This window comes from Gopherus flavomarginatus, chromosome 1 (assembly GCF_025201925.1).
Source record: "Gopherus flavomarginatus isolate rGopFla2 chromosome 1, rGopFla2.mat.asm, whole genome shotgun sequence".
NCBI lineage: Eukaryota > Metazoa > Chordata > Testudines > Testudinidae > Gopherus > Gopherus flavomarginatus.
In genome coordinates, this window is record NC_066617.1 from 201,530,965 (window position 1) to 201,558,691 (window position 27,727).

The window sequence follows — 27,727 nt, forward strand, 5'->3', positions numbered from 1 at the left end:
AGGCATGAGGCGCCTGGACAGAGGGATTAGGATGAAAGGGGAACTGTAACTAACCAGATATGTACTTTTGTCATTTAACTGAAATGTTCTCTCCATTACTACACAAAGCAAATAGTCTCTAAGTTGTCCAGGGTGGGGACAGTGCTTTCTTACATGTTATTACATCATGCAGGGACTTCCATAATACTGCATGGAGCCTTTGGGTGCAACCCCAATAGAGTCAGGAAATCTCACTATTGTACCTTCTAGCCTCCCTTTCTGCAGTCCGCCGTTTTACGTGCTCTTGATAGAGTGCTCTGTCTCGTCCAAAAGAATCAAGATTTGGTGCCATCAGTGCTTTACCTGCAAGATTACATTGATTGAAATTAAAACACTCACCTACAGTAACAGGGAAAAATGTGTTGTCCAGCTATATTTTGAAGCAGCTGAAAACAGACAAACCCAAAATGTTTGAATCTGTAGCTACTAGAGGTTGAGAGAAGTAGTGATGGAAGTTGGAATCTCAAATTGAAGATACTCCAAATTTATTCAAATACAAATCTGGTTTCATCACACTTAGTCTTCCCCTCTAATACTGGTGCTCACAAGTTATCAACACTCTGTGGCCTAAAGCAGCAAATACTTAAACTGCTTGACACAACAAAAATGGAAAAACTGTACTGCTGCTATAAATATAGCATTCAGCATGCAACATTTTAAAAACACTGAGTAAGAGAAGAGAAGAGGGGGAGGGAAGAGAAAGGCAGCCCTGTAACAAAGATTCAGTATCTCAGACTCCTATTCATCTAGTCTTTCTCCTTGAAATAAAATCAAGTTCACTAAGTTACGTGTAGGTTTTGATATATACCTCTACCTCGATAAAACGTGACCTGATATAACACAAATTTGGATATAACGCAGTAAAGCGGTGCGGGGAGGAGGGGAGGGAAGGCTGCACACTCTGGTGGATCAAAGCAAGTTTGATATAACGCGATTTCACCTATAACATGGTAAGATTTTTTTGGCTCCCAAGGACAGCATTATATCGAGGTAGAGGTGTGTATCTGAAACTAGGAAATAAAGCTTAAATTTTTTTCCATTTTTTTTTTTAACAATTCAATGATAGATCATTTGATTAGCTACATTAAATTCTGCTCTTCATCAGTGAAGCCAGGGATAAGCCATTGACTGAAATTAACACGAGAGTCTCCAGCTTGTCTAACCTTTGGGATAAATTCTCACAAATATTACTTGATACCAGATCCACCCTCTAGAATATAAACATCACAGGATTTCAACAATAGCCTCAAACTACACAAATAAAGTTATGCATTCTTACCAAACCAGATTATCAAAGCATTCATCATTTAAGAATGTTAATGATGATTTGTCTTAGTGTTCCTATTTAAGAAAGGCTAAATCCTTTCAGAAAACAAGAGATTTAGAGCAAGGGTTCTTAAACTTCATTTCACTGCAACCCCTTTTTGACAATAAAAATTACTTCATGACTGCAGAAGCAGGGACAAAGCCCAAGCTCCACTGCCCCGGGGGGGGGGGGGAAGGGAAGGGAGAGGAGACAGGGTTCAAAGTGGAAGCACAAAGGCTTCAGCCCCAGGCAAGGGGCCTGTAACCTAAGCCCTGCCACCCAGGACTGGAGTCCTCAGGCTTCAGCCCCAGTGCTGAGATTAGGGCTTTGGCCCTGGGCCCCGGAAAGTCCAAGCCAGCCCTGGCGACTCCCGTAAGACAGGGTTGCGACCCACTCTGGGGTCCTGACCCACAGTTTGAGAACAGCTGCTTTAGAGCATGGGTGAAGTTGTAATTTGTTCAATACGTTACATCTGTCAAGATTATGTTACCGATTGTAACAAGACAGAGTAAAGTAACCATTTGGGGAACCTGTTTAAGTCTATTCCAAAGGTAACAACGTTTTGGTTTAAGAAGTAAAGTGAGCTGGTTGTCAAGTTGATGCGTTTGCGCACCTCTGATTGAGAAACTGACTGACACTTGTTACCAGTCCTGGTGGAGAGGACAGGACTGAAACATTTCAGGAATATATCCATGTATATCTATTTACCAAAATATATCCTCAGGGCTCCCATGCTTCAGACAAGGCTTCCCCTTTATGATAGTATCCAAACTTCCCCCATTCCCCAAAAAATCACATTCTAATCCAACATGCCCCGCGGTAGGTTCCCTAAGTAATTTGCTCAGAGCATACTTGGCATATCACAGGCCTCAAAGCAATGCACCCAGGGTAAATGGGAGAGCCAGCACGAGGCCCATGTTCAACTGAGCTCTCAAAAGAGGGCAAGTGATTTTAACTTTCGAGTTAAAAAGGCTTTGTATACATGCTGAATATTATTTCAAAAGGGACTTGCAGTGGGCATGAGAATGTAGTTTTGTAACGAGGTACAAAATCCATTTTCTATTGTTCTTAAATAGATGGATGGGTAATGGGTATAGATGTGGATACCAGAAAGTGGGGACCAAGGTGAATTTTGATTGCCCAGAGGATGTGTTTTCTACATATATTAAAAAAAACCCTCCAGACAACCGAGGACAAAAACACTTTTTAAATGGAAATCTCCTTAAAAGCAGGAAACCAGATCTACCAATTTCAGGGAAAGTTTTCAAAAGCACCTGAGTGAAATTTTACTTGATATCATTAGTATGTAGAATAAAATATTCTCAAGGAAATGGTAGACAAAACGAGCATCTGGGTTTTTTTGCAGAACTTATTTTATGCATTTAACAGTCATCACCAGAACGGAGATACTGACCAATTTTTTAAAAATTGATTTCCACTTCTGGAGCAGTGGTCTCAAAAGGAGGCTCTCTGTTGTGTATAAAGTATTTGTAATATTACAAAGTTAGTATCTGAATACTACAACTTCATTTGGCCAAGAGAAGAAAGGAACTATCCTCCAGCCTCCTTAGCTCTGAAGCGCTTTTTCTTTTCTTTTTAAGAGTCTGAAACTTACACTGTTGAACCATAACACTTATTGCTAACAGAATAAACTGTACTTTTTTAAAGTCTTCAGATTAACAACATTTAAAAAATCCTGTTTGGACATCAATGGTAGATATATCATGAATTTTGTATCTACATTAATTTAAGTAGTCAAAAAAGAGCCTGACATAAGGAAAAAGTTTCATTCCAAAAATCACTACTCTCAAATATCCTGAATGCTAGGAAAGAGGAAAAAAATATATATATAGTTAAGACTAGCAGATGAGAGAAAGTCTCAAGAGTAAGAATGATTCAGTATTTAAACAAAACTGATCAGAATACTTTAAAATCTAAATTTGCTTCTAGTAGTCACAAAAGATAAGTTTTAAGTCAATCATGCTCTACAGTATTTATTTTTACATTCAATCATACTAAGTAAACAAGGTTGTTTAATGAATAATAAAAACCTTCAAGATGGACTGACTTGAATGGCTTGAAAACTCCGAAGATTCATCTTTAATATCATCTTGTCGTCTTTGGACAAGGCGGGAAGCTCGCTGTTTGTACAGCTGATGCATTGCTGACTCGAGTTCATTAATCAGGGGCACCTGTAAAAATATAACACACTACGTAATATCAAACTCTTCAGGTGCCTAATTGTTTGGGGTACCATACTATTCCAAGATGCAATGTAGGCTGTTGCAGTTTTTAGATACATCAGTTGTTTTCTTTTACCAGCTGATATCTTTGGAGCCAATACATGCATTTGACAGAGTTTATAATGGCTTTCAGTTATAATACAAAAGTTGTACAAGTAGTTTTCATTGACTGAGCAGCAGTGTGAAAAGCCTCAACAGTAAGTTAATGCTGATTTAAAGAGATGCAGAACTAGAGTATAAATGCCACAAATGTATTCCATGAGATTGTCTTCACTGTACGTACTTGTAAACAGTATTTTGTGCTAATGTTTACAATTAGCAGAACTCATTTTTACAACAGCAGATACTAAATACTGATTCAAAATTAGTTTACTGAGAAAGTACGCTATTGACAATAAGCGCTACAGAACTAAAATACACACCGAACTTACTAAATGAATGCCAATGATTGATATGAGCGCATTTACTATTACAGAATTTTATCACTGAAACATCAGCCACATGCTATTGTGTATGACAACGGATGCTCCAAACCTGAAAAAATTTACTCAAGAGCATAATTTTCACTTCAATGGTACCAGTCATGTAAGGAAAGCTATTCACTTGTGTAAATTTTTGCAGAACTGGAGTCTAAGTCAGTGATGATCTGCTACTCACTTTTGAATACAACTAATGTATTTCAGTTGTACCTTTACTTCTAAAGTAATTGTATATTACAGCAATTAGAATTTCCTGTGTTGAACAGCAGCCTCATCGCTTATGTTGGGTGATCCCAGTTCCTGGCACCAAGGAATTAAAACTGGCCATATTTCTATTTAAATACAATAAACAGTAATTCTCAGTTTATTTGGCAAGATACCTCCTGTAATGTATTCATATCTGGCATTAAACACTTATGGTATGGCCTCCTTACCTCTGAGATATGGCTAGTTCAAAATCTTTTAGCTCTTTAGATCAAGCATTGTACTGCTACCTAAAATTCAATTTTTATTTTTTTTTTTATAAAGAAAGGCTTCAGAAAAATGTTTTCTGAACAAACCTAGCACTGGAGTCAGAATTTGGAAAACACCTTCAACAAAGCTTAACACTAAAAGGTACTGTAGCTCAAATGGCCACTGCAGGTTCCCAAAGGAACTACAAGTCAGGTTTTCCTTGATAGCAAAGGAAAAAAGAAAAAAGTGTCAGCTCTTCACATTAGCATTCTTGGACTGAGAACATCAGCACCAACAGGTCAGAACAGCTTCTTGAACTAATTGCAAATGGATACAAAAAAGTTTAAAAATTTTCTAGAGTTAAATAAATTCTGAACTCAGATTTACAAGACTTTTCAAAAACAGATGCAACCAAACAGTAATGTTAACTGAAGGGTGAAGTACATATACTAGCTTTATTGTGGATTGTGTTCATAAAGAAAATAGCTTCTTCCTGTGAGCAGTTTATTCTATAAATTTTAACTGAAGAGTTGAAAGAATGTTTAAAAATGTCCCCAGAGGTTTCCTCCAATCAGTGTCTGAACTTCAAAAGACAAACTAAACTTATGCATGAGTGTTTGAATACATTCAAAACAGATTCCCTCTGGGGGATCAAATAAATTGAGGAGTCAGTACTCTTCACATCCACATTATTGCAGCTGATGATCAACCCTGATGGCTCACACTACGTATTACATTGTTATAGTTTTAAAATTCATATGTATTTAATCCTTTAATCCATTAATAGTTGGTTGTTCCCTTCTTTTCTCAAAAAAATAAAACAAGGAAAAAAATCAATGTGCAGAGATTTGTGCACAGTATCTCATTCCATTTGCATCAGTTTTTATTTACAATTATTTCCAAAGTGTGCTTTGGTGATATATCAATACTGTGATTATTAAGATTACAATACAATTTAACTAACTATACAGTTGGACGTCCACAAATAGTCTCACCCTCCCACATCTTTTCCATTTCTATACCATAAAAGCAAGGGCCAATATCTTTACCTTCTAAGAGAGCCAAAAACAGTGTTGTGTTAATTGTGGTGGTAGGATGGTTGAAAGCCATTCCTTGTTTTGTGACCCTCTAACATCTCACAAACTAAGCAGCATGAAGGCAAAAGTCTTGGAATAAGAGACCACCTAGCTCCTGCAAGAAGTGATTGCACCATATCAGCAGGCGGCACTCTTCAACCCAACTTAAGTCAGTTAAATCCCAATGACAGCATGGCATTGTGGGGCACTCTGCTGCGGGAGTTGCCATCACTTGGATGAGATGCAGTCAGGATTCTGATCATCTGTGATCATTCCAGATCTTATAGCACTGCAGGTAATGCAAGAAGTGTTAACTTGAACTGAAGTTTAGCCAGGACAAGGAATTGTTACATTCTGCCTAAAATTCTCCCTGCGCTTTAAACTAAAATAGTATTAAGGCATGATTCTGCAAACTTTTAGCTGTGTGAGCACTAGTCATGCAAGTAGTTTCAGCAAAATTAATGGAATTATCCATGGAAGATAATGCAGAATTTGGCCCTTAACATTGACTTAACCAGGAGATCTTCAATGATCAGAAATTTTAAGAAGTCCAACAAAAAGTAGAAACGAGGTCAAATTACAAAGGATTAATATAAACAAATAACACAAGTATGTAGGGACAAAATTAGAAAGGACAAGGCACAAAACTGAGATTAAACTAGCTAGAGACATAAAGGGTAACAAGAAAACAGTCTACATATACATTAGAAGCAAGACAATGACCAAGGACAGGGTAGGCCAATCGGGGGGAAGGAGAGGGGGAGAGACAACAGAAAATGTGGAAATGGCAGAGGTGCTAAATGACTTTTTTGTTTCAGTTTTCATCAAAAAGGCTATTACCAATTGGACATCTAACATACTGAATGCTAGGGGAAACGAAGCAGAAGGAGAGGCTAAAATAGGGAACAAGTTAAACATTACTTAGACAAACTAGATGTCTTCAAGACAATAAGGCCTGATTAAATACAACCTAGAATGCTCAAGGAGCTGTCTGAGGAGATATCTGAACCATTAGCGATTATCTTTGAAAAATTATGGAAGACAGGAGAGATTCCAGAGGACTGGAAAAAGGCAAATATAGCGCTAATCTATAAAAAAGAAAAAAGGACAACCTGGGAATTACAGACCAGTCAGTTTAACTTCAGCACCCGGAAAGATAATGGAACAAATAATTAAGCAATCAACTTGCAAACACCTAGAATATAACAAGGTGATAGGTAACAGTCAGCATGGATTTGTCCAGAACAAATCATGTCAAACCAACCTAATAGCTATCTTTGACAGGGTAACAAGCCTGGTGGATAAGGAGGAAGTAGTAGATGTGGTATAGCTTGAATTCAGTAAGGCTTTTGATACAGTCTTGCATGACCTTTTCATAAACAAACTTGGTAGATACAACCTAGATGAAGCTCCTATAAGGTGTGTGCATAACTGGCTGGAAAACTGTCAAGAGTAGTTTTCAGTGGTTCACAGTCAAGCTGGAAAGGCAGATTGAGTGGGTCCCGCGAGGATCAGTTCTGGATCCAGTTCTGATCAATATCTTTATCAATGATTTAGATAACGGCACAGAGAGTACACTTACAAAGTTTGCGAACAATACCAAGCTGGGAAGGGTTGCAAGTGCTCTGGAGGATAGGATTAAAATTCAAAATGATCCGGACAAACTGGAGAAATGGTGTGAAGTAAACAGAATTAAACTCGATAAGTACCAATGTAAAGTACTCCACTTAGGAAGGAACAATACAAAATGGGAAATGACTGCCTAGGAAGGAGTACAGCAGAAAGGGATCTAGGGGTCATAGTGGATCACAATCCAAATGTGTCAGTGTAACACTCTTGCAAAAAAAAAAAAGGCAAATATAATTCTGGAGTGTATTAGCAGAAGTGCTGTAAGCAAGACATGAGAAATAGTTCTTCTGCTTTATTCTGCACTGATAAGGCCTCAACTGGAGTACTGTGTACAGTTCTGGGTGCTACATTTCAGGAAAGATGTGGACAAACAGGAGAGAGGCCAGAGAAAAGCAACTAAAATTATTAAAGATCTAGAAAACATGACCTATTGGGGAAGATTGAAAAAACTGGGTTTATTTAGTCTGGAGAAGAGAAGATAGAGGGGCCATGATAACAGTTTTCAAGTACATAAAAGACTGTTACTAGGGAAAGGGAGAAAAATTGTTCTCCTTAACCTCTGAGGATAGGACAAGAAGCAATGGGCTTAAATTGCAGCAAGGGTGATTTAGGTTGGACATCAGGGAAAACACTTCCTGTCAGAGAGGTTAAGCCAGTGGTTCTCAAACTTCTGTACTGGTGACCCCTTTCACACAGCAAGCCTCTGAATGCGACCCCCCAATAAATTAAAAACAAACACCTTTTTATATATTTAACACCATTATAAATGCTGGAGGCAAAGCAGAGTTTAGGGTGGAGGCTGACCGCTTGCGACCCCCCCAGTAATAACCTCACGACCCCCTTAGGGGTCCCAACTCCCAGTTTGAGAAACCTGGGTTTAAGTGCCAGAATAAACTGCCTCGGGAGGCTATGGAATCTCCATTGAGATTTTTAAGAACAGGTTAGATCAGGGGTCGGCAACCTTTCAGAAACGGTGTGCCGAGTCTTCATTTATTCACTCTAATTCATGGTTTTGCATGCCAGTAATACATTTTAATGTTTTTTAGAAGGTGTCTCTCTATAAGCTATATATTATATAACTAAACTAGTGTTGTATTGTAAAATAAACAAGGCTTTCAAAATGTTTAAGAAGCTTCATTTAAAATGGAATTAAAATATTGATCTTATGCTGCCGGCCCGCTCAGCCCACTGCTGGTCTGGGGTTCTGTTCACCTAGGCTGGCAGAGGGCTGAGCGAGGCCTGCGGCCGAGACCCTGGCTGGCAAGCGTCCATCAGCCAGACCCCAAGACCAGCAGCAGGCTGTGCAAGGCTGGGGTCAGAGGACTGGATATGGGTATGTGGGGGGGTATAGGTGTTAGGGCAGAGGGGGGGGGCTGGGTATTGGTTGGGGTGCCGGTGTCAGGGCTAGGGTTTGGGGGGGGGGGAATGAAGGAGTCAAGCAGAGGGCTGGGTGTGTATGAGGGGAGGTACAGGGCTCAGGGCAGGGGTGTGTGCGGGGCTCAGGGCAGAGGGTTGGGTGACTGCCCCCCTAAGAACTCCCAACCCTGCTGCTCCTTGCCCCCTGACTAACCTGTCCTGGGACCCCACCCCCATCTAAGCCTCCCTGTTCTTTGTCCTCGGACTGAACCCTATCCCCTACCTGTCCTGACCCTTATCAACACCCCTGTCCCCAGCCAGACCCCCAGGACTCCCATGCCCCATCCAACCGCTCCCCGCCCCCTGACAGGACCCCCAGAACTCTGGATCTATACAACACCCCCTGCTCCCTGCCTGCGCCAACCCTTCTCCACACTCGTGCCTCGACCCCCAGAATCCCAAGTCATACAATGCCCCCAGCTACTTGTCCCCTGACCACCCCGTCCAAAGACCCCCTACCCTAACTGCCCCCCCCCCCAGGACCCTCCTTGCTCCTGGTTCCCTTACCGCCCTGACCCCTATCCACCGCCTGCCCCCTCCCAAACCCCAGGACTCCCATGCCCCATCCACGCCCCCCCCCCCGTTCCCTGACTGCCCCCTCCAGAGATCCCTGCCTCTACCCCCCCCCCCCGGGACCCCACCTCCCCATCCAACCCACCCTGCTCCCTGTCCCCTGACTGTCCCCACCCCTTAACCAACCCTCCCAGCCCTGGGCCCTTTACCATGAGGCTCCATGAAGAGCCAGACATGCTGCCCCGCAGGAGGGCATAGCCCCAGCCCTCAGAGCGCTGCGCGCGGCTGCTGCACAGCTTCAGTTGAGCAGGGAGCATGTCTGCCTCCCCACGGAGCCAAATGCTGCTCCGCGGGAGCGCGAAGCCCCAACCCCTAAAGCACTGCACATGACAGCAGGGCTCCAGGGGAGGGGCCAGCAGCTTGCTTCGCTCAGCCAGCGCTCCGGCCCCAGAGCGCGGACCCCGCAGCTTGCCGTGCCGGGAGAGTGAGGCCATTTGCCCATCTCGTGCGCATGACTATGCTTCTGCTCCCTGCCCCCGCAGGGGGAGCAGAGAGCAGAGGAGAGCGGGCTGGGCTGGGCAGGATTTTTAATGGCATGCTGGAGTCCGGGCAGGCTCCAGCGTGCCACTAAAAATTGGCTCGTGTGCCGTCTTTGGCACACATGCCATAGGTTGTCGACCCCTGCATTAGATAAACACCTGTCATGGACAGTCTAGGTCAGGGGTCAGCAACCTTTCAGAAGTGGTGTGCCAAGTCTTCCTTTATTCACTCTAATTTAAGGTTTCACGTGCCAGTCATACATTTGAACGTTTTTAGAAGGTCTCTTTCTATAAGTCTATAATATATAACTAAACTATTGCTGTACGTAAAGTAAATAAGGTTTTTTAAATGTTTAAGAAGCTTCATTTAAAATTAAATTAAAATGCAAAGCCCCCCACCCCGGACCGGTGGCCAGGACCTGGGTAGTGTGAGTGCTACTGAAAATCAGCTCCTGTGCTGCTTCGGCACACATGCCATAGGTTGCCTACCCCTGGTCTAGGTAATACTTAGTCCTGCCATGAGTGCCAGGGACTGGACTAGATCTTTCAAGGTCCCTTTGAGTCCTATGACTCTACTTTATCCTAAAACTTATGTAACAGTTACTACAGTATAGGTTTCACCTCAGTATTCTGTGAAATGCAATTTTTTCATATCTAAAACTGCTTGATACTTGGCATATTTAAGTAAAAAAAAAAAATAATTCATAAAGATTTCTCCCCCCCCCGGGGGGGCGGGAGGTAAAAGGATAGCAGGGAGATGAGATCAATTTTATAGAACTAGAACGTTCTCATTATTGTAGAAGTAAGTCTATACACCACTAGAACTTCCACATCTCTGCTCAATCTCTTTGTGAAGAAAAAATGTATTGTCATGAACCCATATGTGCTCATTCATGCAAAAAGTTTCCCTGTAGCGCCAGCATTAATGTGAAAATGACTAACCACAATCCGCACCAGTTTCAATGTTCTAGAACAAGATACATCAATAGTAAACCTACCCTAAAATTCTCAATTACTATAAGACAATCTTCACTCATTGATATATTTTACTTTCCACAACTATCTCTCTGTAAAACTTTTCATGAGTGATGTACCTGAGTATTCGGATTCTAATATCTAAACTGTATTGTTAAATTTATTCACCTAAATTTGAGTTATTGCTGATTATGCATTACATGTATCTTACAACTCTTAAAACAAACTTTGTATTTGTGGATATCTAAGCACTATGCCCAGATGTACAGACACTATTTTCTTAACCTGCGTATTAATTTTTTTAACATTAGCTTTAATAAAAAATTTATTCTGTGAAGTTTTCTACAGTGGTAAATGAACTGCAATACTACAAAATTTAAAACAAATTAAAGCCAACATGAGATACTCAAGGCCCAGAGCAACCTGAATCTAAAATTCTGCATCTCTAAATTCAGACTGGAAATTTTACTGCTGCAGTTTTATTTAAATAAAATGAAAGGTTTTAACGACCTAATATGAAAATTCTGCAGTGTGGCTGCCTCCATGTTATTTCCCCCCCCCGTTTTACCTTTTCATGGGTTACAGATCTTTGTAATAACACATTACAGATTCATGAAAGACGGGCGGTGGATTTCAGTGCAAATTCTGTGGCCACAGAATTAGGGAATACATAGAACTTTGAGCATACTTAATACCAATTGGTATTTCATGCTATAGTTAAATATTAGTCAAATTGTCTGCATTAGGCCCCAATTTTACAGCTCATTTTGTGTATGTATCTCTGTGGACTTCAACTGAAGCCAAATTTGCTCTGTATGGATGCAGGAGTATGCTTGGGTGCAGTCAATTGTAGAATCAAGGGCTTAGTTTACATGTAATTTTTTTGGCAACTTATTGAAAGTATTGCTTTATATAGGCACAAGGTTTAGCAAATATTAAAGTTAAGGCCTTTTTTTTACCCTAACAAGTCATCTATAGAACATCCAGAGAGAGAACAGAACAGACAATGGCATACTAAAGAAAGGTAGATTTAACAAATTCGAGTCTCAAATACCTCCATCTATAGCAGGAAATTGACCAGTTTTTGCCCATGTTTGTCAGCAACTGATCCCGTGAACCAATGTTGAAAATAACCGAACTGTTAGTATTAGAACTGGTTTTGGTCCATTACTGGTCAGTTAGTTTTTTAGTGTAGACTAATGTCTTGTACATATTCGGAACTGCACCAATGTAAAGGTATGATTTTTAAGACGGATTTAAACTGCAAACTAGTGTGGACACTTTTTTTAAAAAATAAACCTAGTTTAAAACAAATTAAATGTCCACACTGTTTTGCAGTTGTTTAAAAAAGTCACCTTTCAACTGGTGCAATTCTGAATAAAGACAAGGTCTGAGAAGAGAAACCAAGTCCATAATTTATCTGGATTGTACTTTAGACACAAAAAAACAAAATGAGGCAGTAATAAGTTGTCGACTTCATTATCTATAGTCAGCTAACAATGCTACAGGTTCAAAAATTTTGCTTCTTCAGTTAAGCAGCATATAGCATAGCTAGTGGATCAAATGAAATAAACACAGTCCATCTTCCACACAGCTCAGTTTTGAGGACCAAGGTAGTTACTTATTCCCAATTTTTTCCCCCTAAATGGTTGATCACTGGTTTAACTGTTAACATTAAAAAGATTAGATGAAGTCTCAACTGGCATTGTTCTGTTCAGAGAAAAAGTTAGAGAGAAATGTGTTTCAAGCGCTTACACAGCGGTTGTTCAGAGGCATTCTGCTTGATACGTAGTGGTGAAGATTCAGAGTACAGATGGGGGATTTTCTGAAGAGCTCCACCAGCAACAGACAGCGGCTAATCTCACTATAGTAAGAATCAATTACTTTATCAACCTGAATGTTTAGTAGGTGTGAAGGGAAGCCTACAGACAGAAAAGTAAAAGCTGCCACTTTTCCCATCTTAAACACTCAGTTCTGTTAGCTTATGTAATTTATGTAATAAACAGCTTCCTATTGCATATAACAGAAATCATTTTCAGGAAAAGAGGAGTGATAAAGTCTATGTCTATGCTCTCTCCTCTGTATTGCAATTCACTTGTGTAACACACATGACCCATAAGATCATTAGCATGTAATCTTTTCACCAAATTTAACTACGGTAAATTAGATTAGATTTCCATAAAATTAACTATACTAATGTTTACAGAATTTAAATATAATGGATATTTCCATTATCTTACATGGGAGATTAACTTGGAAGAATTAATTTTCGAGTATACAACAGAATAGCCTTTAAAAAAAAAAAAAAAAGCTAAAAAATTCTGAAATCTTCAGCTAGGTATGCTGATTCTAAAACTTTTCCAGCCAAACAGATTGTCGAATATTTTAAGCTGTCTACTAGCAGAACATTTACAGCAAAAAGCAGAAATGGCACTCATTAATGCTTCCAGAAAGTGTCAGTGTTGCACCTCAACCCCGTTTTACCTCAATCCAATCTAACAATTCACCAATAATGGATACTAACTTTATCCGTTAACATGACGTCCAATCTGTGTATATGGAAGTGTTTGAGTAAATAAAAAAATAGAATGTTTAAGAAATCGATTTTAACAAAACCACATTTCAGTCAAGTCGGCACTTACATTCCAACTGGAAGAACCCTAGAGATCTGTTATACTGTAAAAGTGAGACTTCTCTTTACAAGCTTAGTGTGATGAAAAAGTGACTTTTCATCACCTCTAAAACCAAACCTTCTGTTGAGTATGCTCAGATTTTTTTATTTGGGAGGTGTGTGTGTGTAAGTACAAAGAGGCATGTGTTTGGCCCGTACTAAGCTTCCCTATTTCTGTTTTATTGAAAAGAGATTAATGTTTTTGCATCCTTACCTTTTCACTGAAACACTCAAGCAAGTCTTGGACATACCCTCGCATTTCTTGCAAAAATTTATACCGTTCACCAATACCCCCAGAAGACCCTTCTAATCGTTCAATTGCCTTGGTAGAGTCCTCTCTGCTTTGCTGATGTTTCTCATGTTGCTGCTGATTGGCTTTGTTCAATTCTTTCATTGAGTCCAACCTGAGGGACAATGGATAGATAAATTTACATCAAAAAGTCTAGATAACGAAAACTGTTGAGATACTAATCTGTTTCAGCGTAAGAGAGCACAAGTACCAAATTTCTACAAGGAAAATATTTTCAAGACACATTCACTGCCTGTGATTTGTCAATGCCTTCTCCCTTCTCCAGTTCTTACCAGCAAGGAGAGTAGTTTAAGTTACAATGGGAGAGATTCCGTGAGGTACTGAGTACAGTCAACTCTTGTTAATCTCAACAGGAGTTGAAGGCACTAAGAATCTTGCAAGACTGAGCCTTAAGAAATTAAATTAGAAGCAAAGGCATTATGCTATATCTAGCACGAAACATCATCTATAACACAGCCTTTATTATACTGCACTGACTAGACTCACTTCAGCTAATGGAAAGTTTTTAAGACAAGAGGCATACAAACCAGTTTTGAAGATATTAGAAAAAGTGTGGGCTGTTCATTCTAAAATATTTCTCATTGCAATTGGATTGTTCATGCAGTAGGATCTTTGATACCTAACAAGGAGGTTACAATGTTTAAGCCCTAAAAAACCCTCAGATTTTAGCCTAAAATGTAAAATTGATATGTATTCAGGAAAAAAAAATCTGATTTACACACTTTATAAAAATGTTACTTCATAAGCTAAATATCTCACTGTCCTTTCAATTCTTGACAAGATTTTTCAGTGTCCCGAAGATGCAACTCAGATCTGTCTTCAGAAAGATCAAATTGCCACATTTTAAAAGAGTCACTTCCACAGAAGAAATCCAAGCAAACTTTAGAACAAAGTTTCAATGTCATCTTCATTTTTTTTTAAATGTGCCACGTCAGCGGTTTTCCAGCGATGAAATTCTGCATTTGCTCAAGATTAAAGGGTGCCTGAGGGAATAGAAAGCTAGAGGACAAGTCTTTTAAGTCTAAAAAAGATGGTCTGCCCTACCTGTCTTTAAGCTGTTTCTTTACCAAATCAATAGTAACAGGAGTCATCTCATTACTGGGAGTTTTGAAAGGAAGTGTATTATCTGTTTTTTGAGACTTGGTCTCTGATGATCCATAAGCAGCATAAGTGTAAGGAATGCCATACGATGAACCATAAGACATTGTCTGATAAGAGTTGTGGTAGTACAAATTATTCATTTCAGTAGGCTGACTTGCTTGAACCTATAGAAACAAGACATGTAATACTCAAAATGCTTATGTTACTCATTTAAAAACATTTTGTAATTTAGATTTGACATTTTATATGCGGAGGTAGAAGTTACTCAAATCACAATGGTTATTAAAAATTTTCATAACCTCCTAATGAAAAAGATAGATGGGAACAAACAGAGCCAAGATGGTCACAGAATTATGGTGTACAGTAATTAACAGATGCAATCTCTTCCATGGAGAATTTCTTAGCATGGTTATCCTTATTTGTAGTAATAGCTCATGGCATACTACTGAAAGAGTTCTACTTTCAGCAAGCCTGCAACACCCAATTACTAAATATCCTAGGCTGTACTAATCTCTGCTGTTAATACAGCATAACAACCCTTACAAACCATAAAGCCCTTACAAACAATTTCAGAAAACAGCTTTCAAGGCCAACTATGCCCCCTTCCAACTCTGGGCCAGCTACTTCACCATTTCTGCAAAGCCACGAATCACAGCTACCACAAGGCATAATCCTACACAGGTACTGAGTCTTCCCAAGAGGTCATAGGTAGAGCTGTACAAGTGAGTTTTCAGTTTGCTGACCATACTAATAAAAAAAAAAAATTAATTTTGAGTCAAAGTTTTTGTTGAATCCAAAATGAAATGTCATAAAAATAAATAGTAAATTTTGAAACAAAATGTTGATTTGAATATACAAAAATCAAAATGTTTTGTTTTAAAAAAAGTGTCAAAATTGAACCTTTTGAGGTTTCTGGGAGTTTTTTTTTTTTTTTTATTTAAACAAGAAGTTTTTCACATTCCCCTCCCCACACTCCCACCAAACCAGTTTGGTAAATCCAACATGAATTCACAAATTTTTTCATTCAACCCAAATCTGCATTTTTTGGCCAAAATATTTCTCCCAGCTCGAGTCAAAACTAGGCTCAGGCACTGGTACATCTGGGATGAACACGTATGTTTATTAAGGCTTTAGAGTTTATTATAATATCTTGCCAGCGTGACTTGATATTGCTCCCACTGAAATCAGTGCCAGAACTCCCATTGACTTTAGTTGCAGCAGTATCTGGCCATGCATTCCTAACATTCTGGACAGGAAGAATAGAAAGAAAACCCACTTCAAAGCTTCGTTACTTACTGGCCCTAGTGAGCTAGTAAGTGCTGGTCAATGCTACAACAATGCTCATTACTCTTCCATAATGAATAGAAAGCAGGAGCAAGACATCTCCTACTTCCATATGAGAGGACTTTAATTTATAAAGTTACACCACTAATCTCATCAGATCAAATTATACCAGCCAGCCCAATACTGGTTTGAGTTTGGGGAAGTTTTAGTCAATATATGCACTGAAATGTTCAACATCCTTTTCCAAAAAATATACCATCTGAATACATGCCTGAGGTATGTTAATTCCTTTTCGTATCTGTTCCTGTTCCCATCGACTGAGTTCTTCATCCTGTTCCCCAGTTACGAGAGCTTCGTCATCACTTCCCTCAATACCTGAGCACACAGGGAAAACGAACAGACAAGATGAAAATGGAGATAATGGATTTATACCGAGAATATTTCATTCCAAATTCCAATAGTTAAATTTATGTAAACAGAGTAAGAAAAAACATCTAATGTTTATTACAAGCCTATGCAGTAGAACTTTGCTAATCTTTCATGACCAGATCTGCCATAAATTCATTTTACACATTAGCTAGTAAATAATCAAAAGAATAATATGGCATGATACATTTTGTTCATTTGACAAGCATAGCTTTAATTAGTTTTATACCTAAGAGTTCACCACAAATATTTTGTATAATTAAGTTTTCATGAAGCTTCAGAAAAGCACTGTGCTATCAAAGCTTTGCTCAAAAGCAAAAAAGGGCCATTTTCATGTGCAAATTGAGGGTGTTTATTAGCTAGATTCTACTTTACCATAATTCTTTAAAATGGATCATTAAAGTTTTATGACACTGAGTTCAAATAAAATATTCTATACCAAAGTACAACGTGGATTATGGGAAACCAGAACTGCTATTAGCTATGAAGAACATTTTGTTTAAGGGCTTGTAAAGGTCAGGGTGAGTAACATACAATGAAAATAGTTTCTATATTTATTAGATATGTTCCCTTCCTTCAAAAAACACGTTACCTATTTCCTCTGCAATCTTTTGCCTTTGGGATTTTTCCTTCACTGAGAATACTATTCTTCTCTTCTCATCATCATCTTCATCATCACTGGCATCATTTTCATCTTCTCGAACAAGGCGGCCTTTGCCCGGCTCATTGTCAATAGGCGTAAAGTCCCCAAGTTCCCGAGCCATTTGACGCTTTTTTCTAGCGGCATGAATAAAAGCAGCATCTGGAATTTCTCCTGGAAACATATGTTTACAAGGTTAAACAGCCAATCACTGCTCCAAACTCACTGTGAGACTCTTTGCTACTTGTCTACTGCCACACCAGCTGAGAAAAATGGTACTGCAGACACATGAACTCATCAGAATTTGTTATCAGTAAGAAAACAGATGAATCCAAGCAGAGAAGATTTGTAATGGGTAAAGCACTCTCACCCCTTTCCACTGAGGTCTAACAAAGCTCTCTCTTCTGCTCTTAAGAACTTAAGAGTCCTCCAGCAAAGACAGGGAAGACAAGATATTCAACAAGAAAAACAGAAGACAATTTAAAAATATGTATGTTTCAGGCCTTCTTTAATACATTCCAGGGGCAAGAAGGGCAAACATTTTTTCTCCCTGTTCAGGAAACCAGAGAAAAAATCCAAAAGAAACTATTCTGATAGGCAAGCCCTGAAAGATATTTCACAGGCTTTCAGAAAATGCAGCAGTATATACAAGCTGCATACGTACAGCATAATGTCACCTGTTGCACATAGTTGCTACAGCCAAGTGAATAGTTTTCCAGATTCAATTTTTTCTTGAAATTTTCTAAGTTTAGACACAAACTATTGTTGGTGGCAGCTCTTTTCCCTTGCTCATGTGTTCCTGATGACTAGGGGAGCCAAAATAGTACTAACCTTCCAATAAATCACCAAACCAAGGTTCATCAGTCTAGAATTCCTGTTATTAGTATTACAGTAGTGCTAAACAAGATTGGGATTCTGGAGGCTGGATCCACTCCAATAGGAAGTTCTGTTCTGCTTCCATCAGCCTCTGTGGTAAGCACTTGGGAGTTTCCTCCTGGAGTCACTGGCATGGAATAGGAAGTCCTGGTTGGGCATCTCTCTCCCAGTAACAGCCAGACGCAGCAGTGGAACAAAGTCCCTGCTCTGCTTCCCTCAGCCCATTAGGCAGGGAGGGAGGGTGATTCCCCTAGGAAGGTGCTCCCAGAGAAAGGATAGCTTCTTAATAAAAGTCTGGAGCTTTGTGAGGAGGTAAACACAGAGAGCAGCTCTCCTCTCATTTTGCTCAAGGTTTAGTCTCTTCAGAAAGAGATTACCATAGAAAGAGTAGTTCTCAAACTTTTGTACTGGTGACCCCTTTCAAATAGCAAGCCTCTGAGTATGACCCCCCTTATAAATTAAACACATGTTATATTTAACATCATTATAAATGCTGGATGAAAAGCGGGATTTGGGGTGGAGGCTGACAGCTTGTGACCTCCTCATGTAATAACCTCATGACCCCCAAGGGGTCCCAACCCCCAGTTTGAGAACTTCTGCCATAGAATTCGACAGAGTAGGACAAAGATATAAGGAAAGTTGGGTGAATAAGGGAAACAAGGCAGAAAACATGCCTGAAAACTCTGTACAAGCTGTCTTAGTTTGCTGTGTGTACCCAAGATACATTATTTTGAGAGGGAATTTCTGTTTGGAAAGTTAACCTACCTATTTTCAGTAAAAACACTTAAAACATTAATTCCAGTTCTCAAGAATACAGATTAAAATATTCCCTTCACTTAAAAGGAGGAATATGCTAGAACCGGTAATATATTTAGACGTGAAGTTACCTGAAGTGTACCCGCTGTATCAGTTTGCTATTTCTTCTAAAAGCAAAACAGATTAGTCTGGTAGGTTGACTGGAGAAATCTCTCCCCCTCCCCCCCAACTAGGCACAAGTATAAAAGATCTTTTCCTTCTACTTCATGTTTATGGCTGTCTGTGGATTCTGAACATGCAGGCATCAACCTTATTCCCCCAGTCAAAAAAAAGTTTCCTTATGTGCAAACTTTCTAGTTATTAAATCCATGAAGAATAATGTTTTAAACTGATTTCTTTGGCCCTTAGGGTCTCAAGAAAATGTTTCTTATTCTATTTAATCAAGTTAACAGCAGTCAACATACTCAAATACGGGGTCAAAAGTTTAACAACATTATCTGGTGCTAAGGATAATGCCAACCTGCGCCACAAGATAATTCTCAAACCAATCTATCAGAATATCAAAAATAGAGGTGGATTTTGAGGATGTTCAATATTTCAAAGTTTTAGAAAAACCAAATGCTGTAACTAGTAGGGGTGTTTATTTAGTTTTTTAAAGACCAGAGACTCCAGTTTGAGCTATGCTTCATTTTGATTTATTTTGAAATACTGCCCCACGAACTTGGCACCTGAAGGAATTCTTATAAATACCTAACAAAAAAAAAACAAAAAAACCACAAAACATTGTTACAGCCTTTGTTTTCAATACATTAAACTCGCTATTTGATACTGCGGAAATTAAATGATCCTACTTTAGTTCTTAAATCAATCAGTTCAGTTTTCATAATTCTTCAAAAACAGTGGGCAATTATATTCTTCCACAGGACCAGCAGAATACTGATGAACGTTGGAAAGTGGACACTTCCATTTACCTTTAAATTTTCATTTCTAGTATCTGTTCGAGGGTGTGTAGATATTGAGCTTGGGAAGAGTGCATACAGCTGACTGGATATCAGTTATTACATTCCAAGTGTTAGAGACAGCATTTCCAAACCCACTAAACTAGATTTACTATAAAGTACAAACCTGGACGGAGAACATTCAGAGATGATAAAGCACTTGAAAAAGCTCCCCCAGTTTTAGGCTTTTCTTCTTCCTTCTCACTTTCAACTTCCATCTCTTCTTCACCTTGTTCACTGTTTGCAGTCCCATCTTCTTGGTTTGCATCCTTAACCTGTCCTGTTCTCTCTATGGCCTGTTCAGCTATAAAAGAGAAAAGCCTATAGCTCAGTTTCTTTTTGTGAAGATTTTTTTAAAAGCACTTTTAAAGAATACCACCAGATATGCTAACGTTGAAGCCAGCAATCTAAAGCAAGATACAGACAAACACATTAATTTTTAACTACTGAACTTACAAGGGGAAGAACACACGTTGTGGCTTCAATAAAAAATAATGACATCTTCTCAAGTTCACACTATACAGTCTGACCAGTCTCAGATAGGAAGACACCCAAGAAAACATTAAGTATTAAGTTCACATAGTCAAGAATTTGAGAGCCAGGAAGTGTCAGAATTAAGGCTGCCTGTGCATACATATGCATTATCACAGTCTTCAATTACTGAACACACTTTTTTTGCACAGGAACCCTGCCTCACTCACTGCACAAGATGGACAGTATCCACTGAATGCGCAGCAGTCCAATATTTTATTTTATTCTCATTAATCAGTGTGTGGCCCCAGACCTGATTTACTGCACACCATTCAAATACTGCTTTGAAGACAATTATTCATTTCAGAGGCTTTTCTATGACACACTCCATTTTAACATCTGAGTGCTTCACAAACATACATTCGTCTTCACAATACCCCTGTGAGGTAAGGTAACATTATTTTCATTCTACAAAAGGGGAACAGCCACAGAGGCATTGTCAAAAATGCATACTAATTTTGGGTTCCCAATGTGAGATGCCTATGGCCTGAATTTTCAGAGAATTTAACATTTCATAGCTCTTTATTTGTTCAGAGCACAGATCTCATTGACTTCAGTTGCAGTTGAACACACTCAGCATTTCTGCAAATCCAACCCCAACTGCCACAAGATAGGCACCAAAAAACACAAAATAATAATAATGAGAAACACACAGTAGCCATCTGTAAAAAATTTGGTTTAGATGACTTGCCCAACATCATATAGGTACTCTATGGCAGAGGTAGGGATAGAATCCAGCTCTTCAGTTCCATTCAACTGAGTAAAACTACAAAACCATCCCTTTACTTTCTGCAGCCCTCTGCCTCATTCTCTACATGCCATCCCTAGGCAGGCCTAGATTTTCTGCCACAAGTGATGCAGAGGTCCTAAAGACAACAGGCTTATTAACTACACAACCATGATTGACTCCCTGAGCAACATACATTTTGTGCACTGACTGAGGCAGGGATCCCAGGGGGCAAAGTTAGTCTTTAATTACATGATCATAAACTATGATAACAACATACACACAGTGGCAAATGAAGGTTGCAAATGCAATCTTCATTCTGGCATTTCCTCACTTTTGAGTGCTTGACTTTATAATTAACATTCCCTTAAAGGATTTTTTTTATATAAATTTCCTAGGGTTTTTTTTAAAATAGCAAACTGAAAAATAGAAATTCCATCATTTGAAACCATACTGAGTTTCACATAATTCATCAGCAGGCCATGAACCTTCACAGCACAGACTCTCCGCCTAAGCTAATAGTAACTGATAGCAGTAGTAGGTTGCCATCCTCTATGTGGGCCAGTTGTTAGAGGGAGGTGAAGCACACACTTTGCCAGTAAGCTTCGGTTATTAGCTGACAGCAGGAATGGTGAAACTCAGGAACCCTATATTATATTCCAGGTTCTAAGGGTGTTACTCTAATGGTTAGAGAGCTTTTTGCCCAACCACTCCTCCAGCCTGTTCTCACAGAATATCAGGATTGGAAGGGACCTTAGGAGGTCATCTAGTCCAACCTCCTGCTCAAAGCAGGACCAATCCCCAGACAGATTTTTGCCCCAGATCCCTACATATCCCCCTCAAGGATAGAACTCACAACCCTGGGTTTAGCAGGCCAATGCTCAAATCACTGAGCTATCCCTCCCCCCATCTCAGTCTCTGCCTCCCCTCCCCATGCTCACTGTTCCAGTTCTTAGTTTGGAATACACAGATACAGGTCACTTCTTCTAACATAGGATCTCAACATAAGGAATTCCACTCTGCCAACCTCTCAATTTTCTATTTCACTTCAATGCTCTCCTTTTAGCACCTGTGTTGAGAGGACACATCCTGGCAGAGGAGTGTGCTAGGTGCAGCTCCAAAGTCTAGCTGTTAGAAAACAGAAATACGGAGTGATTTAAAGAAATGAGCATAGGCTTGAGAGTCAAGAACTACACGGTTTTAATCCCAGCTCTAATGAGGATTCACTGTGTAGCTTTCTAGTAAGAGCCCTCACCTCTTAACAACTATTTCCACATCAACAAAATGGGGATAAATTTCATCTACGCCAAAAGGGTGCTTATGAGGATTAATTTAATGTTTATACAGACTGCTCTGAATATGCAGAGCACTCTAGGTATTAAAATGCTCAATTCCCCTACAGAATTGACACTGCATCTTTAACACAACTCATTTTTAGGAATAGTATTTAATCTTTCAGCTAATACAAGTTACTACTAGTAGTAATTTTGCAATTACCATCTGCTGGAGAATTGACTTCTGGTTTAACCTTCGATTTTTCAAGATCTTCTTTGTATTCTTTCTTCAGCAGTTTTACTATCTTTTTGCTGTAACTTGATTTTTTCACTTTAAAAACTTCTTCAGCTTCTTTAACAAAGAAAATCAGAAAACATTAAGTGACCTGGGAACAGATTGGTCAGCTACAACTCACAAAAATATTTACTATCTATCAAGTCTTTTCACGTGGTGCATAGCACAGCCTCATAGTAGAGTTACTAACAAAAGTATCTCACAAATCTAAATTCAAAGTTTAAATACAGGAACTATAAAAGTTTTGACATGCAGGCCCTGCAATTACATATATTTTCAGTGCTATAAACTCTCATGATTTCATCATAAGCCTTGTGATAACAGGTGTTGTTCTTGAAGCCAAAACTCCTGGAATCACATCAATACATGAGAATCTCATTAAAAACATTCGTAACTATGTCAGCTGCAGATTAAAACATAAAAATAAGCCCCCTCATTGCATCTTAAAGGCTCAAAAACAGAAGGCAAACGAAAAAACCCACATGTGCACTTTTTATATCAAAAACTGAAGACATCTTATCACTTATGTTATTAGCCAAACATACTGTGAATCACTATGATGCGCCCCTCGCCCCCCCTTTAAGTGCTAGTTTTCCTTTCCACTTAGTCCTTAGTGTGGGAACCACACGTTCAACATTTTGCCTTAATATAAAACCGCAGTAGGTAAATTCAGAGTCACACGTGGCCCGGGGAAGGAAGAACTAGGGCCTATACCGGCGGGGGGGGGGGGGGGATTGGCCTAATGGACCGACAGGCCGTTTCCCCTCCCCTGTAGCACGGCGGGGGCACAAGCCATCATGCGGACGGCAGGTTTGTAGCTACGAGCCCCCGACGGGACACGGCCTCCCCGGGCTGGCTACGTGCAGCCGGGGCGACCCGCCCGCCCGCGGCCCGTTCCCACTCACCCTCCTCCTCGTCCTGGAAGCTGAGCAGACTGGCCCGCGGCGCCACCTCTTTGTTCTCCCGCAGCCGCTTCCGCTCCTTGGCCCGCCCGGCCCCCGGCAGCCCGTTCCCCTGCTGTGGCGGCGGCGGCAGCAGCGCGGCCAGGCCGGGGCCGAAGCCCGGGCCTAGGCCGCTCCCCGCCCCGTAGCCCGTAGTCAGGCCGGGGACGGCGAGCGGGACGCAGCCGGTGGGAAGCGGCAGGAGTGGGGCCGCCTGGGCCATGGCGGCTTCGCCGGGCCCGTCCGCCCCTAGCGGCTCCTGCGGCTCCTCGTCCCGCTCTCGCTCCTCGTCCTCCTCCTCCTCCTCCGAGTCGTTCCGCTTCCGCACGTTCACCCGCCGCGCCTTGCGGAACATCCCGCCGGGCCCGGCACCGCGCAGCCCAGACACTCGCCCCGCAGCAGCGCGCCGCGGCCCAGCCCCGGCTCCCCCTCCCCGGAGCATGATAACCGGCCCGTTACAGCGCCCCCTGCCGGCCCGCCCAGCCAGCCCCAGCGGTTGCAAGGGGAAGCGACCGCGCGCCGCACCATAGAGTGCCGCACCGGGCTAGCGTGCCTCGCGCAACCATAGAGTACAGGGGACTAGAGCGCCTACCCTCACCCGCACAGCCGCCGCCATCTTGTGTGAGCGGGGAAAGAAGGGAGGGGGAGCGATCACGTGACTGCAGTGGCGGCCTTCGGTGGAAGGGCGGAGCCAAGGAAGCGCTATTGAGGACGGTGGAAACTTGACTCCCATTGGCTGCAGCGACGCTCGGCGCGGCCCGTGGCTCGCCTAGGGCACCGGGGGACTTACCTCTGCGGGTTTGTGTCGCTGCCGGGCCGGCGAGTCTCGCACCGCTCCCCCATGACTGGTTACCGGAGACGTGCTGGGAACCAGTGTGTGTGGCCCCTGCCGGGGCTGACCTGTAACCAGGCGTGATCGAGCGGCAGTGTGCTGCAGGCGTGTTCTCACTCCTGAGGCTGGGCCGGGCCGGGCCAAACGCACACAAACGTTCTGCACACAAATTGTCAAAGACATGTGGAGGCTCCAGCATGGCATTGGGGAGCACAGAGGCAGTGGCAGCACAGAGATCGCTGTGCATTCCCTAGTCCCGGGACACAGACTCAGCAGTGAGGCTGCACCCAGCCCTGACACAATGCAAGGACCGGGCCTGTCCTACAAACGCTGCAGGGGCCCTGACCCTCAGTGCAAGATGCGTGCAGGCAGGCTCAGCAAGCCAGGATCCAAGGGTGGAGGGGCTTAGTGCAGGGGGGATCCAGCTGTGGGTTGAGAGGGTTCTGTGTGGGGCAATCTGGGTGCAGGCAGCTCAGTGGGGGATCTGGGTGCAGGGGGGAATCTGGCTGCACAGGAGCTTGGGGGGTTCTGGGTGCAATGGTAATGTGACTGCAGGGGTTCATATGAAACTGGGTTAGGGCTCAGCGGGGAGGGTCTGGGTGTGGGGGGGATAGAGCTTAGCAGGGGAATTTGAGTGGGGAGGGGGGATTCAGATGCAACTGGTTGGGCTCAGTGGGGTGGAGATCTGGGTGCGGGTGACTCAGGGTGGTGCAGCGGGAGTGGGACTCATGGGGGGAGGAGTTCTGAGTGCAGGGAGTGAGGCTTGGTGGGAGGGTGTGGATATGGGGGGGTGGCATCTGGATGCATGGGGGTTGGGCTGATGGGGGAGCAGCTTTCTGTACAGGGATCCCTTCCCCTGCAGTTGAGGAGTGATAAGTGCAGGAAACAGAGGAGGGTGGGGTGGGAGTTTGCAGACCATCCTTCAGCCAGGGGAGAAATCTAGGGGTGTGTCATGCAAGAGAAGAAGTCCTGTCCTCCCCAGCCCATCTGGGACTAGCAACTGAGCCAATGCAGGGTGGGTCTTCCCCATTCACACCTCCTGCCCCACAGTGATTTCTCTCTCTGCTAGGCCCCCGAAACATATTGCTGGGGAGGGCTGCATGACAGCTTTTGTGACTTCCCTTTGCTTCCCCATAAGAAAGTCATTTTTAGGCAAGGATGCAAAGAAACCTGCAGGGGACATAAATTCTGTGCATATGCAGTGGCACAGAATTTCCCCAGGAGTTTTTTTTTTTTTTTTTGTTCTGTTTCCAGTTTCTGGGTCTCAGCCTCTCCCACCAGCGAGGGAGGTTAATTCCCTGTTATAGTTTAAATTTCAAAATAAAAGTGTCCCACTAATAAAGTTATCAGGACAAGGTCATATATTTATCATACACAAGTCTTATCAAAGTTCAAATTCAGTACGTCTTAAAACATCCCAGGGGTCAACTATAATTGCACAGGATGTACTTGTGCTCATTTCCCTGCATCTCCCTCAGTTTCCTTTTCTGCTTCAACCCCGTAACCCTCCGAGACTTCTTTCTCCTATTCCCTAGTGCTCCCTCCTCAATCTCCCTGCAGCCTCCCTTCCCATGTTTACTCACCGTTCATCAGCTATAAGCACTAAGAGTAGCTATCCTCCCTGAGGACAACCTGGCTTCTATCTTATTAGAAAAAATGGAAGTTGGGAGCCATCTTTGTTAGGGGTAGTAGTCAGTAAATGGTTTAATCAAAACTGAGGGCAGCCCGGTCAGTCCCTCCCACTGGAAGTAATAAGAGATGGCAGTCATTTTAACTAAGCAAAATTCATGAGTTTGCTGGCAGAAATCAGAAAATAATACAATTTGAAACAAAGCATCTAAAATTGGAAGAGTTAGCAACTCACATGACATTGTTTAACAGCTCCCAAGGCATCCCTGCAACCCTCCTAGGATATCAGGTATCTAGCAAGATTTCAGGAACTCCCCAACTGATCCTCTTTCCAACCAAAGTTCGCTTCTATAGTAGATTTCAGGAACTCCCCAACTGATCCTCTTTCCAACCAAAGTTCGCTTCTATAGTAGAGAAATTGCAGGCGAACTACCTCCATCTCCCTTTGCTCTCACAGCCCCCTCTTTTGGATCCAAGTAAACCCAGGGTAGCTGGGAGGAGGCAGAGGTACCTCTGGCTAGCTGCCCTGGTGTGTTCTGCTGGCAAGGGAGTTGAGAATACTAGAAAAGGAGGGCAGAAACTTTGGGCAATTGAGGTGGTGGGGAGAGAAGGGGTACGGGGAATGGCAGAAGTAGGGAACAGAATCAGTGGGAGAGACTGAAAGATGATGGACAGCATGGAGAGCTAAAGGGGCTGAAATGGGAAGCAGAAGCAGACAAGATCACTCAGAAGAGCAGGTTCCTCCAGAGTCCCCTTGCTTACACAGTCAGTGTATTGCCAGCATCTAACTCATCACTTTGTAAACCCTGTTGAATAGGAAAGGTGCTATATAACTAATTTCTGTGCTGTTCTAAATTTATAGATTATATCTGAACTACTGAGTGACAGAAAACCATTCCATAGCCCTTGCACTAGTGTCCATTTTTTTATATATTTAATTCATTGATGTTCCCACTAATGAGAAGCACACATTAATTTGAAAGACTTTATGGCAGCCACTTTCCTTACATGCTGCAAACTGAGCCAGATAGAGAATCATATCTAAACATTAACCTTTTCAGAAAGTACACTGTTAAACACTACAGGTCTTCATCGAATTGTTCAACCAATATTAAAGAATGGAAAGTCGTTTACAATTTCTTAGGCATCTTTCCTGGACCCCGATACTTGTTGCACAAAGATATATTATTTGCTTCAAGACAGAGCCAGAAACAGTGATGCTTATGCATGGTCCAAATCCTCCCTTTCACCTGCAGATGAGAAGGATCCTAAACAGTGGCAGTTTGCAGCTCACATGATGTCTACAGTAATTCCTCACTTAAAGTCATCCCAGTTAACATTGTTTCATTATTACGTTGCTGATCAATTAGGGAACATGCTCATATAAAGTTGCACAATGCTCCCTTATAACACTGTTTGGCAGCCACCTTCTTTGTCCACTGATTCCAGAAAGAGCAGCCTGCTGGAGCTAGCTGGTGGGGGATTGGAACCAGGGTGGACCAGCAGCCCCACATCAGTTCCCTTAAGTTCCCTGTGCGGCAGCCACCCAGCAGGCTATCAATTGCCGGCCAGTTCAGCTGTCCCTCCCCCCACTGCCATGTGCTGCTCCTGCCCTCTGCCTTGGAGCTGCTCCCGGGAGCTTCCTGCTTGCTGTGCAAGGGGGAGAGGAGTGCTAATGTCAGGGTGTCCCACTCCCCAGTGTTCCTTTACCCCTTTGGGCCAGCTCCACAGAGCAGGGGGGGACACGACAGGACTCAAGATGGTGGGA

At 41.9% G+C, this 27,727-nt stretch overlaps 1 protein-coding gene across 1 annotated transcript in view; it reads right to left on the reverse strand.

The window, feature by feature from the left end:
• The window catches only part of PAXBP1 (PAX3 and PAX7 binding protein 1), a 36,564-nt gene extending 12,634 nt beyond the window's left edge, over positions 1 to 23,930 (reverse strand). The window contains exons 1-9 of the mRNA XM_050957232.1: positions 23,463 to 23,930; positions 22,486 to 22,614; positions 19,858 to 20,034; positions 17,053 to 17,274; positions 16,306 to 16,409; positions 14,694 to 14,914; positions 13,554 to 13,743; positions 3,414 to 3,537; positions 243 to 342 (exon numbers count right to left, since the gene is read on the reverse strand). Coding sequence (XP_050813189.1) covers positions 243 to 342; positions 3,414 to 3,537; positions 13,554 to 13,743; positions 14,694 to 14,914; positions 16,306 to 16,409; positions 17,053 to 17,274; positions 19,858 to 20,034; positions 22,486 to 22,614; positions 23,463 to 23,853 — 1,658 coding nt within the window. The 5' untranslated portion in view covers positions 23,854 to 23,930. The remainder of the gene's footprint in view (positions 1 to 242; positions 343 to 3,413; positions 3,538 to 13,553; positions 13,744 to 14,693; positions 14,915 to 16,305; positions 16,410 to 17,052; positions 17,275 to 19,857; positions 20,035 to 22,485; positions 22,615 to 23,462) is intronic.
• Between the last annotated feature and the right edge of the window lie 3,797 nt (positions 23,931 to 27,727).